We start from the raw sequence: 19,676 nt of genomic DNA, 5'->3' as shown, positions 1-19,676 counted from the left end.
CCTGGATTCTCAGCCTCCTTGCAAACTGCCTTCTTCCTGCAAACCGTATGGATCTCCTCTCCTTCTCAAAACTGCATGGCGAGAGCTTCTTCTTTAAGCAGCCTGGAGACTCCTTCTCCTCCAAGCCACATGGAGGGAGCCCACGAGAGCCAGAGCCAGCCTCTTAAAGCAGCCTGGAGGGCCCTGCTCCTCCAAGCCACATGGAGGGAGCTCACCAGAGCCAGAGAGTGAGCGAGCCCCAGAGAGCCAGAGAGCCAGCTAAAATGTTCGCAGCTGCTTATCTTATCCCTGACTGCCTCCTCTGACCCAGTGGGTGTTGCAAACAGTTCCGACCATTCACCGAACCCTACGCAGGCTCTGTCTGCTCCTTCGCACCATCCCACAGTCCAAGACCCCTCCCATCTTCCTGAGCCTTGGAAGTAAAGCGGCTCTTTGCAACAAAGTTTCCAGCTACTAGCCCCAGGCATGCAAAGGCATCCTGAAAGCTGCTTCCTTTTCCCCATCTCCCAGCCGCAAACTCTGGGGTTTGTTTTTGGACTCCCCTGTTTCTGTAACACTACCACTTGAGTACAAACCACTTTGCCATTTTTATTATTCAGGCACACTCCTGCCTTAGAACTTTTTATTAGCTGATGACTCTCTAAACTGCTCTTCGCTGGACATTGGTATTACTAATTTACCTTAATAAAGTCTTTGTTCTAATGTCAACTTCTTCCATGAAATCCACACTGATGAGTCTATTTTAAATTGCAGTCTGTCCTTCCTCCCACTTCCTGATGTCTCTTACCTTGTTCTACTTTTATTTTTTCATAACACCACCTAACATACTATATATTGCAATTAATTGTATCCATTGTTCAAGTGTCTAATACCCATCTCCACCACCACCCAGCAGTGAGCCCTATAAGGGCAAGAATGTTGATTTGTTTTGTTCCCTGCTATAGTCTAATGTATGCCCAAGACAGTATCTGGCATAAAGTGGGCACTCAATTAAAATTTAAATGAATATAGTGTTGACAGAAAGAAACCAGAAGAATGGGGGAGATTGAAGCTGTGAAAGGGGTAGTTAATAAAGCAAGATAGGGGTAACTAATAAAGCAAGACATCTAAAATACAGATGGGAATGGGACCAGGCATAGATATATGGAATTGCCTGTAGTGTTAGAATGGCACTTCTCAATTGTTTCACATCCCTAATGAGATCATTTAGCGTTTTCCCTACCCTTCCCATGAGCTGTGTTCTTTGATGGCTCCTAGAGCACAGCTGTTTTCATCATTTCTGAACCTAGTATCCCACGAGGTCCCTGGCAATAAGTGCTTAAATGAGGTTGTTGAGTAAATTAACAAACCAATGTTTCCGTGTTCTCTACTTCCGAACTCGTAAAGAGGAAACGCGAGGCTTCATTCATTTCCGCAGCCCTCAACCCCGTAACCACCCGCTTCCAGGATTTACTACGTAATAGCAGCGCGCCCTAGGGGAAGAGGCGGGTTGAGCAAGCTCCAGATCACGTGATGATAATGGGCCGGTCGTAAAAGTTCATATCCCAGCATCCTTTGTTTGTACTTCCTTTCTATCCCTTTCCGGCGTTCAAGATGTCGAAGCGAGGTGAGGTTTTGGCTCTGGGGGATCCTTCGCCATCTGCGGCGTGGTGTCTGCTCGTCTTGCCAGGAGCGGCGGCTATGGGCAGCTGGGGCGCTTTGCTCCTGTTCGAGTGGGAGAGGGTGGGGAGGGGCACCGAAAGAGCACTCCCTGGGCCTCCGAAAGTGGCGGTGGGGGCGCCGGGAGAGTTGAGCTGGCAGGAGCCGGACATGATTCCAGACCCAAGCCCGCAGGACCGGTTCGCGCCTAGTGCTACCTTAATGGGGCAGCATCTGGACTGGCTCAGGTCCCACAGTGCGCGTCTTGAGCGGTCTCCCACCCTACAGGAAGTACACACTGTGGTGCAAAAGTTGGGAGAGAGGGTTGAGTCACCCAGGCCCCTTCATCTCAGTTTTAGTGTGGTCGTAACGAGGAATTGGCTGTTTGAGAACTGGTTGGCTCATAGGGAAATAAGTGGAGCCCTAGCGAGAGCGAATCTGTAGCGCTCTGTTTGCAAAGCATATGCGAATGAATTTATAGCCTGAGAAAGGGAACTCTGAGGCTTGAGCGGACAGTGATCCTTCTGTTGTTTCCCTTCCTACTCACAGGACGTGGTGGGTCCTCCGGTGCGAAATTCCGGATTTCCCTTGGTCTTCCGGTCGGAGCCGTGATCAACTGTGCTGACAACACAGGTGAGACCTTCGGCTGCACCCTGCCAAGCTACCCCTTTTAAAAGCACTCATTGGGCCTCTCGCTAATGACCCACTGAGCCGTCAAAGAAGGGCAAAGTGAAAACACCACTTTTGGGTGAAGTGGCAGCATGTTGTGCTGTTTTGCTTCAATCGGTGGTGTGACAGGATGTTCCACTTTGGGTGACGGGGAGGGGAGGGGAGAGGCTGTGAAGCGTTGGGGAAATATTACACCAGCAGAGCTGCCTAGTAGGTCCTCAAAAGAAGGTCTTTCCTGCTTACATTCTTTTATAGGAGCCAAAAATCTGTATATCATCTCTGTGAAGGGGATCAAGGGACGACTGAACAGACTTCCTGCTGCTGGTGTGGGTGACATGGTGATGGCCACAGTCAAAAAAGGCAAACCAGAGCTCAGAAAGAAGGGTGAGTAGACTAACCCAACCCTCCTATCACTTAGTGGACACTTGAAGAGTTCTCCCTTTCTTGAGAAGTGAAACAATAATTTTACCATTCAAAAGGCCTGTTAAAGCTTGACTTCCTTTGATGGGCAGTGTGAGATAAAGAGTCTTAAGGTCTTCATTGGCTTCCAGTATAAGCTGGAACCTTCCCCCGACTCCCCATGTTTACCCTGCCATTTCCCCAGGAAGTTCACCTCACATCACATAGCTACACCCGTGGAAACAAAAGCGCCAGGTGTGTGACATTTAGGATTGTCTCTTATATTTAAGGTCTTCAGTTCATTATTGATTCTCTTGGCTGCAGATGAACGTGCTGATACTTGGTAAATAAGTTTTTTTGATAGGTCGTTGAGAGCACAACCAGGTGAGATCACAGCATTGAGACTTGTCTCCTCAGGGAAGTGCCATTTTCTGGAACTACTGATTTGAAAGAGAACCATGATACCGACATACTTTCTCAAGTGGTTGTTGATTACGCATGTAGAGCATCTGCCTTATTACCTCGCACGTTGTGTGTGTGGAATAACAGATGGTATTTCTTATTTGTTTTCTTTTATTGTTTTATTGATTTTTAGAGAGAGGGAAGGGAGAGGAAGAAATGTCAATTTGTTGGTCCTCATATTTATGCGTTTTTTGGTTGATCCTTGTAAGGGCCCTGACTGGAGATGGAACTGGCAACCTTGCTGTTTCAGGATGATACTCTAACCAACTGAGCTATCCAGCCAAGGCTGGTATTTCTTATTCTTTAAGACAGGTTCTTTTTAAGATGAGATCTACTTAATTTTGTGATGTCAAAAGTTGGATATGATTGTTTCTAATTTCTTCTGGTAGAAATTAAAACAGGTAGCTGCTCCTTGCTCAGTTGTAGGTTACTTCCCAAAAGTTTTCCTGCTAGGTTTATGAATTAAAGGGGGAGGCCCAGGAGAACTTCTGACTTGTGATAGTCTGTTTGGCTTTAGAGCTTCTGATACTTGGTGCACTTTTCACTCTTCATCTCCTGAGTTTTTTTCGTGTTCATGTTTAGTCTGTCTCTGCACTGGGATGTCTTGTTTTTTCTGAAAAGTTCTAGCCATCTTATACAAAGGTGACAAGTCTCAGCCACATGTCACAGTTACTCCTTGTGGGTTCCCATATGCCTTTCCCCTCTCCAGTTTTTAGCTTTTTGGTCAGAGATCTTACTTTACTAGGTTTTAATATCCTCTTGAGGGTTTGGTAGGCAAGGGGTTAGTAGCATTGTGCTTAAGCATTGATTAATCAGTGTGTAGATTGGGATTGGCATGCACCTTGGACAGGCTTTCCTTTTAGAACACTTAACTGTTCTGATCTGTGGCCTGGGGGCCTGTCAGGAAATGGCAGAGCAATTGGGCATTGCTGTGGGTGCTATGGCGGCAGGATGTGCTGTGGGACAAATCAGAGAACATTTTATGGTTCTAAAAATAGTAATGAATTTCCAACTATTAATGTCCTCTTTGGTCCTTGTTTCTGTTCAATGAATACTTCCCCTCACTTCAGACTTGACGTGTGACACAGAAACATGGAAAGGGGCAGGATGGAAGTCCAATATCCTGATTTTATGTGGCCTTGTTATTCTGCTAAGTTCATCTCTGAGAGTTTAAATGGTTTACAAGTGGATGAGGGTCCAATAGAGGAGACGCTCAGTAAATATTAGTTATTTGTTACTTGTTGTCGTCGGCAGTCGTCCGTCTCGAGAGACGATGGTGTAGCTTCTTAAGAGTCTATCTGCACCGCCGAGAATGGCTGTGCAGTCCGACTCGGGAGTGACACGGTATCTGTCTCCTCCCGTGTTAAATCGACATCTTGCGATGACGCTGGAGTGTCCTCTCCAGTGAAGCTGAAGCTACAGAGCCTGGGCAGGGTGATATGGAGGGTCTGCTGTTGCCCATGCAGCAGACCCCCCCTCTCTTCGCAGCTGAAGGATCCAAGGGAAAGACGGAGTCAATACAGCTTGGCTTCAGGTGCGCCGCAGGAGTTGCCGGTGTTGACTACAACGTCAAACCGCCTTAGGGACTCCGGCTCCGGATTTTCTGTCGGGGTTTACTCCCTTAACCTTTCCCCTGAAGAAGTATGCCGCAAGGCAGCGGAGGTTTTTTGGAGTCAGAGTTTTCCTCCTCTGATGTATATACTTGTTGTATATTCTTGTTAAACACTTGATCAGAGGCTGTCTTACGTACTGAAGTCAACTGGGCTCAAGGATAGCCACTGTTATTTTCAGCGTCTGAACTTGAATGTGAAAATGGTAACCTTTATCCTTGTTTTACAAGATGAAAACTTAAACTCCAGAAGATTAACTTGTTCAAAGTCTCCAGGCTAGTATCAGTCAAGATGTCTGTTAAAAAGCTACTTATGACCCTGGAGGAAAATAGTTCCTCCAAAAGTTTGACAAGGAAAACGAGTTGTTCAGTTAACCAACGCTTAGACCTCCAAGAGATAATCACTGTTAATATTTGGTTGAATGCCCTTCTTTCCTGACTCATAAGCAAAACATTAGCTTGTAAACTTTCCTGTGTAAATGGAGCCATTATCTTCCCATAACCCATTCTACTCGCTTTACAAGTGATTGTTCTATATTTTAAAAACTGCAGGTATGCATAATCGTTTAAAATGGTCCTGTGCATGTGCCATACGATTTTTGGGTTAATTCCAAATGTTTGCGCTGCTAAAAGAGAATATGTATCCTGCAGTTAGGCATTTGAACACATAGCTGGCCTCAGGCTGTTTGAACAGTTAAACTCGAAACATAGATATCAGAACAAATCATACAAATTATGTCAATATGAATGACAATATTACAAAAGAATTGAAGAGATTCTTATTCATTTTATGGTAAACCAAGATAAATTCAGTGTGCAAAAACAGATTCTGATAAGGTACCTAAAATGCATGGTACTATTACTGACAGAGAAGAAAAAAGTCAAAACTGGAACAGATGGCAATGACCACAAATCAAAATCCTCGTCAGGGAACTCCAGATTCAGATAATACCCAAGGAGATGCAACATCAAACCCTCAGGTCTCTGATTATCCTCGACTATATCCCTTAGTAATTTACTAGAAGACGTTAATAAGATGATGTTACCCATGCTGTTTGATCAGTTCCCTGGTTTCAGGGAAGTATATTTGGTACCTGAGAGGCATGACATTGCATTTGTTGAATTTGGAAATGACTGGCTGAAGCTTCCAGGGATGCTTTACAAGGATTTAAGATCACACTGTCCCATCCCATGAAGATCACCTATGCTAAGAAATAACGTTTGGGATGGTTGCCTTTAAAGGACTTGGTATAATATTTATAGTGCTTGTTTATACCATTTGGTCAGGTAATTTTAATGGTTGGGGGATGGGGTAGTGAAAGTGAAGTTTTTGTGCAGGTTTTTTTTTCTTTTCTTAATCAGTCTTTAGTCTTAGTGAACTATGAGTTACGAAGGCGTCAGTTTTGTATAATAAACTTGGTTATATTTTTTAAAAAGACATCTGTGGTAAGTATAGTTAAGATCCTGGGTGTACTTGTGGAGTGTGTGTGTACATAAGCACAGTAGCAGTTAAAGGTTTTCTTTAGGTAAATTAATTGGTATATGAGTTCATATTTGTAAAACATAGAGTATGGAACATTTAATACCAACAAATTCTTGGAAGTGGTAATTATTATAAAACCTTGAAGTTTTATATATACTAGGATGGAATATTGCCTAATGAATTAATAGCTTGGCCTTCCCACTTACTCAGTCTGGAGTTGGGGGTTATTCCTTGTTCTGTGATACTAGGATCGTTGACAGTATCCACCTATCAGGTGAAATGGGAAAATGTATAGGAAGTGTTTAGCAAGTTTCCTACATCTTTTCAAATGGGAAATGTTGGGGAGCTAGATGACAGGTAAACTGCTTTCTTGTGGTGGCAGCGGGACCTGACAGATTAATAACTGTCCTTTTTTTTCCTTCTTAGTACATCCAGCGGTAGTAATTCGACAACGAAAGTCATATCGGAGAAAAGATGGTGTGTTTCTTTATTTTGAAGATAATGCAGGGGTCATAGTAAACAATAAAGGTGAAATGAAAGGTGAGGATCTACATTGTTCCTTATATCGTTTTTTTTTCCCACTGTGTGGTTGCCTCTCACGCCCCCAACTGGGGGTCAGACGTGCAACCTAGTAATGTGCCCTGACTGGGAATCGAACCAGCAACACTTGGCTCGCAGGCCGTCGCTCAGTCCACTGAGCCACAGCAGCCAGGGCTGTACCTTATATCTTTGAGATTGGATGATTTAATTCTTGGGTCAGTAGTATGAGCAAAGGAGGACCCTCTGACCTTATCCAATATCTCATTCTTCTCTGCAGGTTCCGCCATCACAGGACCAGTTGCAAAGGAGTGTGCAGATTTGTGGCCCAGGATTGCATCCAACGCTGGCAGCATAGCATGATTCTCTGGTGTATTTGTAGAGAAAAAGAACATTAAAAATTATTTCCTCCCAATGCTTGCCTTCCTGTTCATTTGTACGTGTCATTCTTTATCCCTGGCTGAAAATTAATAAATAAATTTACAAGTTTACTGATTTTTAGAGAGGAAGGGAGGTACAGAGAGAAACATCGATAGGTTGCTTCACATACACATTCCAGCAGCACCCTGACCAGGGATAGAATTGAACCCACAACCTTTTAGTGTATGGGGCAATGCTCCAACCAGCTGAGCCACCCGGCTCGCTCTTCTCCACACCACCTAACCCTTGCCTCCTTCGTAAAACAGAAACTACTTGGCAAACTTTCTGAGGGCATATGTAAAAAAAGATAATTAGTCCTTATGCCTTGGTGAGTGTGCAGAACATTTGGAACGCCCCAATAAAAACTAGGTATTTGGGTTTGGAGTCCTTAAATAAATGGCAGAAACTGCTTATGACAGTTTACTCCTGGTAATGGCTGAGCAGTTACAAGGGTATTCAAGATAAGTTAGTGTTCAGGTCCTGGACATGTTCGTGGGGTTCAAGGAGTGATGTGAGTAGGAACTATTTACATTTGTATATATGCAAACTTGCATTTATAGGTTTTCTTGGGAGGAGATTTGCGTGTAAATGAGCATATTTGTAAAACCTGTCACATGGGAAATACCGTGTAAATTTGCTTTTGTGGAAGATGATTTAAGTTAATGGTATCTGTAGGTTTTTTGCCATATCTTACAGGATGGCCATTTATCAGCGAAACCCTAGTTTCGGAATAAGATAATTGTGCCAGCACAATAGGCATATATCCTGGCAAGTTCTGCCTGAAAGTATTGAATATTGTATTTTTTCTTTCCAAATCATGATTTAGATGACATATTCAGGGTTTGGGAAAAAGGAGCATGCAGCTGGTTTGAGTCCATAGTCTAGCCTAAAGATGTTGGAATAGGTTTTTTTAGACTAACATTTTGTGTTCCTTTTCTATATGTGAAAATAACTCAACCTTAAATGGGATATAAGGTAGGTATAATGCAAGGCTGAACTTAACAGTACATGAAGACCCTACCTAGCACATAATCACTTGGTGAGATGAGTACCCTTTTGTCTAAGCTTAGGAATGGAATGTACCAGGACTAGGGAGTAGTTTTCAACCAGAGGAATTTAAAAAAATGTGTCCAAGCTATATCCCAGGCCAATTAAGTCAGACTCAAGGTAGGATTAGATCGCATCAGGACTTTTTAAAGCAGACCAGATTTCCAAGGTGCAGATAACACTAAAAACCAGTGCTCTCTCTAGGCAGAGCCAGTCTTGGTTTTAGGGATATATCTGGAAGTCTAAAACAGACTTGGCTTCTCTGCTACCTCATCTTTCAGCCTGGTGAATTTCAAGTCTATTGTGATAAGCACTCAGATCCATTGAGAATGAATCCTTTTACCTCATTGTGAGAGATACATAAGGGCTATCTGGAAAAAGTTCAGCCATCATTAATAAAAGAATGGTTTGTACAACGTCGATGTAACCTGGCAGCAAAGGAGAGTGGACTGGAATGCACATGTGTGAACAATGTCAATTCTACCAGTCAGTGGGGCCAGTAGATGCCATTGAATGAACATGTATACCGTGTGGTTACCGCTTTTAAAATGACTGAGCAAGTAGAGCAATGAATCCATATCAAATTTTGCTTTGAACTTGAACATTCCTCTGTAGAAAGTATTTGGATGATACAGAAGGCTTTCAAGGATGATGCAATGAGTGCAGCACATATAAGAGTGTGGCACAAATGCTTCAAAAAAGGTTGAGAATCTGTTTTAAGTGATCCATGGTCTGGAAGTCCTGCAACAGGCAGAACACCTGAGAGTGTTGAACGTGTATGAGTTGCAATCAACAAAGATCAACAACTAACAGTGCAAGAACTAGAAGTTGACCCGGGGATTCCAAAAACTCCCCAAGATTTTGATGCAGGATCTTGGCATGAAATATGTTGGGGCAAAATTCACTCTGCAGCTTTTGCTATCAGAGCAAAAGGAACATCATGCTGCGGTTGCTAATGATTCAAACTGCTACCAATGAACCAGATTTCCTGAAAAAGGTCATCAGCAGAGATAAATGGTGGATCTATGGCTATGATCCAGAGACGAAGGTCCAGTTGTCCCAATGGAAGTTGCCTGTTTCTCCAGTCCTGAAGAAGGTACAGCAAAGTTGCAGCAAGATCAAAACCGTGTTACCTGTGTTTTTGATTGGGAAGGTGTTATCCATCACGAGTACGCCCCTCCAGGCCAAACAATAAGGAGCACTATCTCAATGTTGTTGGCTGAGAGATGCAATACAACAAAAATGGCCACAGCTATGGGTAACTGGTGATTGGCAGCTTCATCATGGACAATGCACCCCACTCATGCAACACCTCTTGTGCAGAGCTTTTTGGTGAAACAGCAAATCACCCAGGTGACTCAGCCCCTGCACAGCCTGGATTTGGTCCCCTGCAACTCCTGGCTTTTCCCAAAACTAAAATCACCTTTGAAAGGGAAGAGATTTCAGACCATTAATCAAATTCAGGAAAAAAATACGGGGTAGCTGATGGCAATTCCAACAAAGAATTTTGCAGAGTTTTGAACAGTGGAAGAGATGCTGGGAGAACTGTGTAAGGTCCCAACATATCTACTTTGAAGGGGACTGAGGTGTCATTGTCCTATGTACAATGTTTCTTGTAGCTTCTTCAATAAATGCCTCTATTTTTCATAGTACATGGCTGATACTTTCTGGACAGACCTCATATATATGAAATTATTCACCCTACTGCATCATATGTGAAGTGCGAGGGCTGGCCTGTCATTTTTCCCACTTGTCCGCTTGTGTCCACGTTTTTTCCAGGTTCTTTTGAAGGTTTAATAGAATGGACTCAAGACTACAGACTTATTATCTCCTATAATTTCAGATTTAGTTGCTCTGCTGTCATAGTGTAGAAAGATTAAATATGTGGTGTATTGAATTGCCAGGATTGGTGATTTATTTTTTTTAAGACTTTATTTATTTAGAGAGACGGAGAGAAACATCAGTGTAAGACAGAAATGTTGATTGATTGCCTCTGGTACATGCCCTAACCTGGGACCAAATCCACAACCCAGGCATTTGCCCTGATTGGTAATGGAACGAGTGACTTTTCCATGTCCAACCAACTGAGCCACACTGGTCAGGGTAGGATTAGTGATTTTTGTGTATAGATATAATACAACCTTTTTCTGAGAAATGCATGTGCCTTTATATAAAAATATTAATAGTGAATAAAAGAATCCCTCTTTGAGCCCTGGCCAGTATGGCTCATTTAGTTGGGCTTGGGCATCACACCACAAAGCAAAAGATTTCTGGTTCAATTCCCTTTCAGGGCACATGCTTGGGTTGTGGGGCAGGTACCAGATTTGGGCGCATGTGAGAGGCAACTGATTGATGTTTCTCTCACACATGGATGTATCCCTCTCTTCCTCCCTTCCCCTCTCTCTAAAAATAAATAACACACACACACAACTGTCTTTGAGCCTGTAAAATGAGGTTAATAACACCTCAGAACTGGTTTGTATAGACGCTTTGCTGTGTAAAGCATATATGTAAGGGTTTAATCAAGGGAAAATTTGGGGAAGTAAAAAGAATAAAGAAGGAAATAATCACCTGTAGTCATAACTAAAGAAAATTATTGTTCACACTTCGCTGTATCCTATCATATATAACGTTAGCCAGAGAAAAAGTATGGTAATGTGTCAATCTAACTTTTTTGGGGGGCAGGGGGGGTCAGCTAACAAGAGGAGGAATACTAACTGATGAAAACTAGGTGCAGCCCTGACTGGTGTGGCTCAGTGGATTGGGTGTCCTCCCACAATCCAAAACGTCACTGGTTCAGTTCCTGGTTGGAACACATGGTCTGGGTTGTGTGCTAGGTCCCCAGTTGGGCTGTGCAGGTGGCAACTGATGGATGTTTCTCTAGCACAAAGGTATTTTTCTCCCTCCTTTACCCTCTCTCTAAATAAAATATTTTTTAAAGAATAAAAAGAAAAGAATTGGGTAGTGAAGGGGGAAGTGCTTTTTGTGGAATTAACTGGAAGTCGGAAGACCTGAGTTCTGGATCTGGATCTGCCACTGAATGGATTTAGGGACTATTCCAACGTTGCTGAGCTTCAACTTCCAGTTCTGTAAAATGAGAGTTGGAAGTAGATGCTATCTGAACTCTCTGATCCATTCTGGGTACAAGATTTTCAAGGAACTGAGTTGGGAAAATGTATATGATAACGTGGGAACAGAGAACCTTCCTCTTAAAGAAAAACGGGAAGCTGGGCCTGACTGCACTCCCATGGCCCACATTCAGTAATCCTCTCTTCTCCCCTTCCATCTCAATCCTTTTGCGTGGTCTCCTGGTCAGCCCTCACCTCAGGGCCATGAAAGCAAATTTCCCCACAACCCTAAGAGCCTACTCCATTGGATGGGGAACAGTAGGGTTTGTGTCGCAGGGCTCAGGCATCTTGACACCACGTAACAATGAGCAGGGAAGTCCCCACCTAGGGCCCACCACTCCCACCAGAGAGGCCCTCGTAGGCTGCGGTGGTTGGGATGGCGCAGTTGTGGGAGTGTCCTCTGCGGCTGGAGAAGAGCTTCATCTTGGATGGGGTGGCCGTGAGCACCATGGCCCGCACCTATGAGCACTTAAGGCCCAAGCTCTGGTCCGCGATTCCGCCTTACAATGCGCAGCAGGACTGCCACACCCGCCGGTACTTCAAGAGCCATGTGGTCCCTCCCATTTTACGGAAAACTGATCAGGTAGAGAAGCGCTCAATAGCACCCCACTGTCTGCAGTCTGTCTGCAGAGGTTGGCCCTGGTGGCGGGGCCGACTTCCTAAATCCTGGCCTCTCTCACGCGCGTGAGGCTTCCCTACTCCCACCTCCCTCAGCTTTTTTTTCTTTTTAAAATATTTTACTCATTTATTTCTAGAGAGTGGAAGAGAAGGAGAAAGAGAGGGAGAGAAACATTAACGCATGGTTGCCTCTCGCGCCGCCCCTAACCGGGGACCCAGCCGGCAACGCAGGCATGTGCCTCGACCGGGATTCGAACCGGCGAGCCCTTGGTTCGCAAGCTGGAGCCCAATACCCTGAGCCACACCGTGCGTGCGTGTGTGTGTGTGTGTGTGTGTGTGTGTGTGTGTGTGTGTGTGTGTGAGGTATTGAGCCTGAGCTCACTGGGCTCAGAGAATCACCTCCCACCCCCAAACTTGAGAATGAAGTACAGTGGAGAATTTAACTGCGGGCTCACCGGGAGCACGCCCTGGGCCCCTACTTCTGAAGGGCCCCGCAAAACTCCAACTTTACACTTTTTTTTTTCTAATGATACCAAGTTTGGTTTCATTACTACTCTGCATAAAATATGGTTAACATGTATTTTTATTTTCCCTCACTTTTTTATAAGGGGTCCAATATTTTCTGTGCCTGGGGCCTCAACCGACCTTAATCCGCTTCTGGAATTAACTCATTTTGGGTTTCTGTAAGCCTAGGAAAACCGGGCTCAAATCCTGCCTCTAGGCGCTTTCCCTCCAGGGAGCACGTCGGCACCTTTCCCGTCCTCTTCCTCTTCCCTCCAGGAGCATTGATGTACGCTTCTCTCTCCTAAATTCCAAGGCCCCTTCTTTTGTCTCTGTAACTTGTTTCCTGAGCCCATTTCTTCTACCGCTCATTTCTATCTCTGTAACTTTCTAAATAAACTTTCTCTTATTAAAAAAAAAAAGGAGCCCGCCTCTCCCCAACCGGTTTCATTGTCCTTTTTGACATCAGGGACCCGCCCTTTGGGGTGACCTCATGCTGTAAATTCTCAAAAAGCACGAAAACCCATGTGACCTCAGTGAACAAGGCAAAGAACTGTTTAGACCCACCAAGTGCCACGCCCTCTTTCTGATGACGTCATAGTTGTACCGAGGCTCACTACCTGGGACCTGTGAGCTCAAACCTCCCCAGGACTTTTCCTCAGGGATATTGCCCCTTCCCCTCCAAGCAGACTACTTCCCTGGGATCAAAGATTCTGAGGCTATTTGCTGATGGTTCCAATCCTTTCACCACTTTTGCCACCAATATTCGTGCTTATGTATATCGCAGTGGTACGAATACGACTTAATGGGGTTATTCTGTGGACACATCTAGGGTTGGTTTTTTTTTTCCTGTGTGTGATCCTGGGTGTTCGTGTTTATGCATACGTGTTCAGTACACGTATATATGAACATATATCTGTGTGCCATGCTTGAGTGCATACTCGCTGTTTACTCATGTAACTTTAATGACAGAAGGAGCCAGAGTTTGGGGGGTAAAAAGAGAAAAAATATTTAAAAGCTTGAAAAGAATATAGTGTACACACTTTTGAAACTCAGTGTTCCATTTTGTAAGTAGTTAATTGCCATGACCACCATTTATGGTAGGTATTATTTTTATTTAAATAAAGATAATGTTCATTGAATCTTTACTGTGCCAAGCCCTTTGTTTGAACTATCTCACTTAAATCTCACAGCGACCCTCCTTTTACTGATGAGGAAATTGAGGTTCAGAAAACCTGTGTCATTGGCATAGGTCACATAGCGTGTTAGTGGCAGAACTGGAATTGGAACTTGTCTGGCAGCACTGAGCTCTTAAGTGCTAACTAAGCTACACAGCCTCTCCCTAGAGGCAATATAGATCAATAAGTGTATTTCATCAGTCTGACCCTGTTACCCCTGACTATGACCTCTGCCCACTCTCCCCAACAAGCCTCAGGGGAGTGGGCACTGTGTGTCTGACAGTCTCCTGTATTCTCTCCCTCACTCTCAGGATCATGGCGGTACAGGAAGGGATGGCTGGATGGTGGATTATTTCCACATCTTCGGGCAAGGACAGAGATACCTCAACAGGAGAAACTGGGCAGGAGCAGGCAAGTGCCACCTTGCTGTCAGCATCCCCATGGTCCCACCTAGGAAGAGTGGTGTGCATCTCACAGTTTTGAGAGAGAAACTGGGCAGAGGAGATACCTGGTTGGGGGGAAGAGGGCCAGGGAATGCACCCTCCAGCTTTTCTTCTTACACATGAGCAGATAGTACGTCATATTTAGTAATTGAACACCTGCTATATGTTAGGTGCTTTTTACCCTCATGCTAACTCCATGTTGCAATCTGGGAACCTGAGACTCAAGGAGTTAGTGTTTGCTGAGGAGGGCTGGCCTGGGATTAGAATTCCACTTTTTCTAACTCTAAAGCCTATATTCCTCTCATTGCTCCTGAGCAAGCTGTGTCCTGATCATTTTCCAGGCACAATTAAGCAGCAACGGGAAAGGGAGAGTTGAGAGATGTTTTTCTGACAGGGTAAACCCTCCTCCCACCCCAACTCCACCACCCTTTGGCTGCACTCCAGTCACATGACCCTTTGCACCATTTGGCCAAACTGAGCTCATCCATTTTCTCCAGATGCGTAGGAGGCAAGGGTGAAAATGTCTCAGTTCTCCTAGGAGCAAGGCAAGCTCGGCCAAACCCAGAAGTTTCTGTCATTCCTGGATCATTCACCCTCCTCTGGCATGCTATTCCTGGTATGAGGTTGGGTTTCTAGGAAGCCATCTGTCCCCTTGACTTCACCAACCTGTGGCTCGAGACATTTGAGGATTGAGGGTTCAGCTAGACATGAGAGTCACAGTGACTAGCTGGGTTGGCATCCTAATACCAGCCCTGTGGGAGTGGAGAAAGCAAGAGGGGGCTGAATGCAGGTTCAGGCCTCTCTCTCCACCCCCAAGGGCATTCCCTCCAGCAGGTGACCGGCCATGACTACTACAATGCTGATGTGAAAATGAACAGGGGGTTCAATGGTCCGTTTGGCTATCGCAGGAACACCCCAGCCCTTCGCCAGCGCCCATCTGTCTTTGGAGAGGTCACCCAATTTCCTCTCTTCTAACACCTGAATTTCTATGACCGATGTTTAAATGAACTCTCAATGTTATTCTATATAAAAATGGTTTTTACTTGTGCCTCTGAGTGTGTTGTTTCTTCTCTGAGGCAGGGGGAGGGGGCAAGCTAGTTTCTCCACTCTGAGCTTCTCTTCCTCAATGGGGAGGAGGTGAGAGGACAAAGTGCTTCTCAGGCCTGTGCCCTTACAGTCCAGTCAATGAGTGCCAGGCTTGAGAGGCCTCAGTTCTCCCTCGACAGTGTGATAAGCAGGAACAATACTACCTAACGCTCAACAAAGCTCTTCCCTGGCATCAGCAGGATCCGTCTGAAGCTGGCTACTGCTTCTGAATGGAGCAAGCAGTGTGGCCACAGGGATTGGCTATTGGTTGCCCTAAGAATTATTTACTGATTTTCCTTTCGTCCCAGTCAAAAGAACTGACATTTCCTTCTCCTTTCCACTTTGAATTCAGCCAGAGGCTGGGCGTTAACAAGGTGATATCTGGGGTGTTTTTTAACCTAAGGATTCTGACCCAGTAATGCTGTGTGTGTGGACACTTTCTCTACAAATGCTATGTCAGTTTCCCTTACAACTAGTTTCCAGGCTGTTTTTTCAAGTGCCCCAATCCAGTGTATTGGTGGCCAGGAGAAAAGCCAAAGCAGATGATGGATACAAAAGAAGGTGGGGCTTTAGAACACAGAGTTTGCCAGGACTTTAGTGTGGGTGGAACCTCATTATATTGAGTCACCACAAGTGGACAAAGAGGACAAACAAAGCAGGTTCAGGGGGTATAGCTCAGGGGTAGAGCATTTGACTGCAGATCAAGAGGTCCCTGGTTCAAATCCGGGTGCCCCCTTCCCATTATTTTTCACTTCCATTATAAGGACTATAAATACCTCAAGTTCCAGCCACAAAGTTACTAGAGAAGACAAGTAATTCTCAACTCATGTCCTGAAATACTACTAATTGCTTCCACATTCCAAATGACCAGTTAAGAGAGACCTTGGAGAATCTTCTGGAATTCAGTTAATACACATTATGTCACCCCAATAAATTTAAGAAAGAAAGTCCCTTAGGAAATTCTAAATCTAAGATTAAGTCAGAGCTATGAACATAAATTTAGCAATCTGATGTATGATAGTAAAGATAAAGGCATTCATACAACATGCATTTTTGAGAGCTTAGTACATGCAAGGCTGTAGTGAATTTAAAGAAGAGCATCCGTTTGGGAACTTTTCGGTCTAGTGGAGGCTGACACATTCACACACAGCTATCACAGGGAAGACTTTTGTTTGTACCTCAAGAGAAAGGTACCTTTTGAAAATACCCACTTTTTCTAGAAATAATTTCAAACTGAAGCGTTTACACAATTTGAAGGGATATTTCTGCCTGATCTGAAGAGGATTATTAACCTGTTGCTCGTGTCACTGTATAATCCTCTCTCTACAGGATTAGGGGCACTTTCTTCTTAGTTCTTAGAATGGAACAGATATCCACTCTGGCCACTTTAAGCAGAAAAGCAGTCTACTGGAGGGATGGTGGGGACTCAGTTGATAGAAAGCTGGAGAACCTAACTCAGAAAGCAATTAACTAGGAGGTGCTGCCAAGCAGGAGAATCCAGCTCAGTTCTTGACCCTGAAGGTGCCCACTGTTGGTGCCACCAATCTTGGGCTCCCATCGCTACACCTATGGATATCATTCCAGCTGTACCTGCATCTTCAGAACAATTCCTAGAGTGAAAAAAAAAAAAAAAACTAAGTGGAATAATTTGACTGAGCTGTAGTCTGACGCATGTGCTGATTTACACCAGACAAGGGGAGGAGGGAGTGTTGCCTCACCAAGTTTGACAACACAAGGTACTTCCCCAGATGTGGAGGAGTGTTTGAGTGCAAAAATGAATATATCACCACAACACCTTTTCCTCCCCAGAGAAGCCATTGTAAGGAGAGAATGTGATCATTTATTGGTTTCCAGTTCTAGCAGTCAAGAATTTGCATTCTTATATCCCTTTATTTCCCATTTCCTAAAATTAGATCAGATTTTTGTATTATATCAATTATGTTTACATTGTCATGATCATATAAATACTATTTACCAATGAGTCAATCTATAAGCATTATGATAGTATTTCCTTCCATGAAAAAAAAAATTGGGGGGGTATCAAATTATTTGAAGGAATGGTACACATGAAGGACAGAAGTGGATGATTTGGTACAAGGTATAGAAAAGGTAAAGGTAACTCCAACATGCATGTACTGCTTTGGTGGCCAGGGAAATCACTCTCATGGCTGTGGAAAGGCAGCCTAAGTCTTAGCTCTCTTTGCAGTCTCCCAGAATGTGCTTGTCAGAGAGATATTCTTTCATGCCAGATTCAGGGTCCCCCAACCTGCACAAGTTGGTTATGTGGTCACCCAGTTATTTTCAAATTATTCAACAGCCTCACAGTACAGTTACTCACCTGGCCCAAACCTATCAAATTAACTTTTTTCAAAGCAGTCTTCTGACACCTTCATTCTTCATTCTTCTGCTTGAGGGTGTTTAGGGCTGCCACCCAGCTGGTGCCTTGGGAATTTCTGTTCCCTCTCTTCTGTGTTGCATTCTCTCTGTTTCCTGGACACTGTCCTCCTTTTTCTTGGTTTCCTCCTTTATATGATGGAAAATAACCCCCAGGAGCTTCCTGAGAAAGAACATAGGGGAGGTAAAATGTTTCAGTCCTTGCATGTCTGAAAATAACTTTATTTTCCCTGAATGCTTGAGAAATAGTCTGTTTGGGAAAAGAATTCATGAAAATGTCTTTCAAGGGTTTGCAGATTTTCATAATCTTCTAAAGATTCTCTTGATTAGCTTGATGTCATTCTTATTCCCATATGTGACTTTCTCTGCAAAATCTTAGGATTTTTGTTCTTGATGTTCTGAAGTTCTTCAATGATGTATTTGGTGACCCCTTTCCATTTAGAGATTGTCATATCTTAAGTGTTATCAATTTCTCCTCCATCATTTAGGGCCTATCTCTTCAGCTGTAATTCCTTAGGAGTGATGACTTTGGTATGTTTGCTCCTCTTCACCGTGGCCAGGAAAGAATTTTCACTTTTTTTGCATTCATTCATTCACTCACTTGTTCCCAGTAACCATAATGCAAAATGCCTACTACATGCTAGGCATACACTGGATGCTCCTTATAGGAGGGAAGTTGTTGGCTGAACAGTAAACATAATTCTATCAATTCACACATTTGGTCAGATGAAAGCTGTTTTCAGTTTCCTGCCCTGTTTGTGGTGTCTCTATTTTGACAGACACTTGCCAGGACAATATTTGAAGTTGCTTTTAACACACCTGACCACTTAAAACAATTTAGATGTATGTATTGCAGCAGTAAAACCTTTCTTCACACAGAAGTCCCAGTCTCAAATCCAATGGTTCCCTATGGAATAAGTGAATCTTTTCTGTCCTCCTAATATGTAGTCTCTAGAAACTCTGGTGGCTTTGGATCCAATTCTACCTGGCATTGCTGAGGAAGATTTTGAGGAAGGTCAGCTGAAGAGGAACTTGCTTTTCTAATTTCCCTTCCTTTTGTTCTCACAAGGCCCCAGCTACAATATTCAGAAGGTAAGAACAGGTCACAAATGAATCAGGAGAGTCTCAAACAGGCTGTTGGGGGTCAGAATTTACCGGAGTATTTCATACAAAGCAGCTAGTCCCTGCTTCAATTCAATGTTTTTCCCCCAGAAATTTCTTTCTCTAAGAAACTAATTAAACCCAATTGATATTACAGGCTTGTTCCTCATTAGACAATGTACAAAACTGATACCTGAAATGATTTCATGCTTCTTCCTTTGCCACTTAATAAGAATGGCTTAAATAGATGGAGTTGCTGCCACACTCCAGTGCTGTGGCTTCACATTTTTTTGTCACTTTGCCCCAAGTAAGTGCAATTTGACAGCAGCTAGCAAACAGGTCACAAAACAAACACTGAACCACAGAGTGAAAAAATTATCCCTTTTCCAATTCTTTTTCATTCCTGAATAACTTAAGGGGAAAGTTTTATTTGGTGTCAGCTCTCTAACACTTCTGAATTCTCTCTTTTTTAAAAATCAAAGACAATAGACATATCTAGTTAGTGTTTAATAATATTCTACTTGACTTTCCATTCTGTTTATGGCAAGTGATACTGATTTTAAGTAAAAGGTTTATTGATATAATTCATATAAGTTGAGGGAGTTCCAGGATGGTAGTTATAGGAGGGAAGAGTGCTGGACTAGAGTAGGGATAGGGAAGAGAATGAGTCCAGTTTTAGTATCTTCTGGATATTCAATTGAAAATGCCTAATAGCCAGGCTTAAAACCCTGAGCTTAGAAGACAGATATGACTGGAGATAATAAATTTTGAATTCACCAGCAAATATATAACTGAAAGCCCTGGGAGTAGATGAGGTCTTCCAGGGAGAGTGCTCCGTGTGAAAAGACCTGTTAGAACCTAAGATGCAGGATGATGAAGAAAACGTTCCCTGAGAATGGCCTAGTAGAGAAGAAAAGGAAAATCTGGAGACTGGTGTGGAGAGTCAAGAGAAAAGTGTTTCCA

General features: G+C 43.7%; 2 protein-coding genes and 2 non-coding genes across 4 annotated transcripts; all 4 read left to right on the top strand.

Annotated features, from left to right (window-relative positions):
• Positions 1–1,527: 1,527 nt before the first annotated feature.
• On the top strand, positions 1,528–7,212 carry RPL23 (ribosomal protein L23). Its single transcript, XM_090291992.1, has 5 exons — positions 1,528–1,606; positions 2,188–2,271; positions 2,563–2,691; positions 6,687–6,800; positions 7,078–7,212. Exons 1-5 carry the CDS (start codon positions 1,594–1,596, stop codon positions 7,158–7,160), a joined length of 423 nt encoding a protein of 140 aa, XP_090148118.1. The 5' UTR covers positions 1,528–1,593; the 3' UTR covers positions 7,161–7,212.
• On the top strand, positions 2,303–2,438 carry LOC149998359 (small nucleolar RNA SNORA21). Its single transcript, XR_016507329.1, has one exon. It is a non-coding gene; the product is annotated as a small nucleolar RNA SNORA21 (small nucleolar RNA).
• A 4,556-nt stretch (positions 7,213–11,768) lies between the features above and the next one.
• SPMAP1 (sperm microtubule associated protein 1) lies at positions 11,769–15,107 on the top strand. Its single transcript, XM_090290498.1, has 3 exons — positions 11,769–11,975; positions 14,001–14,100; positions 14,950–15,107. Exons 1-3 carry the CDS (start codon positions 11,769–11,771, stop codon positions 15,105–15,107), a joined length of 465 nt encoding a protein of 154 aa, XP_090146624.1.
• A 775-nt stretch (positions 15,108–15,882) lies between these two features.
• TRNAC-GCA (transfer RNA cysteine (anticodon GCA)) lies at positions 15,883–15,954 on the top strand. Its single transcript has one exon. It is a non-coding gene; the product is annotated as a tRNA-Cys (tRNA).
• The last annotated feature ends 3,722 nt before the right edge of the window (positions 15,955–19,676 follow it).

The sequence above is a fragment of the Furipterus horrens genome, unplaced genomic scaffold, assembly GCF_987537825.1.
Source record: "Furipterus horrens unplaced genomic scaffold, mFurHor1.1.pri manual_scaffold_11, whole genome shotgun sequence".
NCBI lineage: Eukaryota > Metazoa > Chordata > Mammalia > Chiroptera > Furipteridae > Furipterus > Furipterus horrens.
This window is presented reverse-complemented; position numbering and strand designations above follow the sequence as displayed.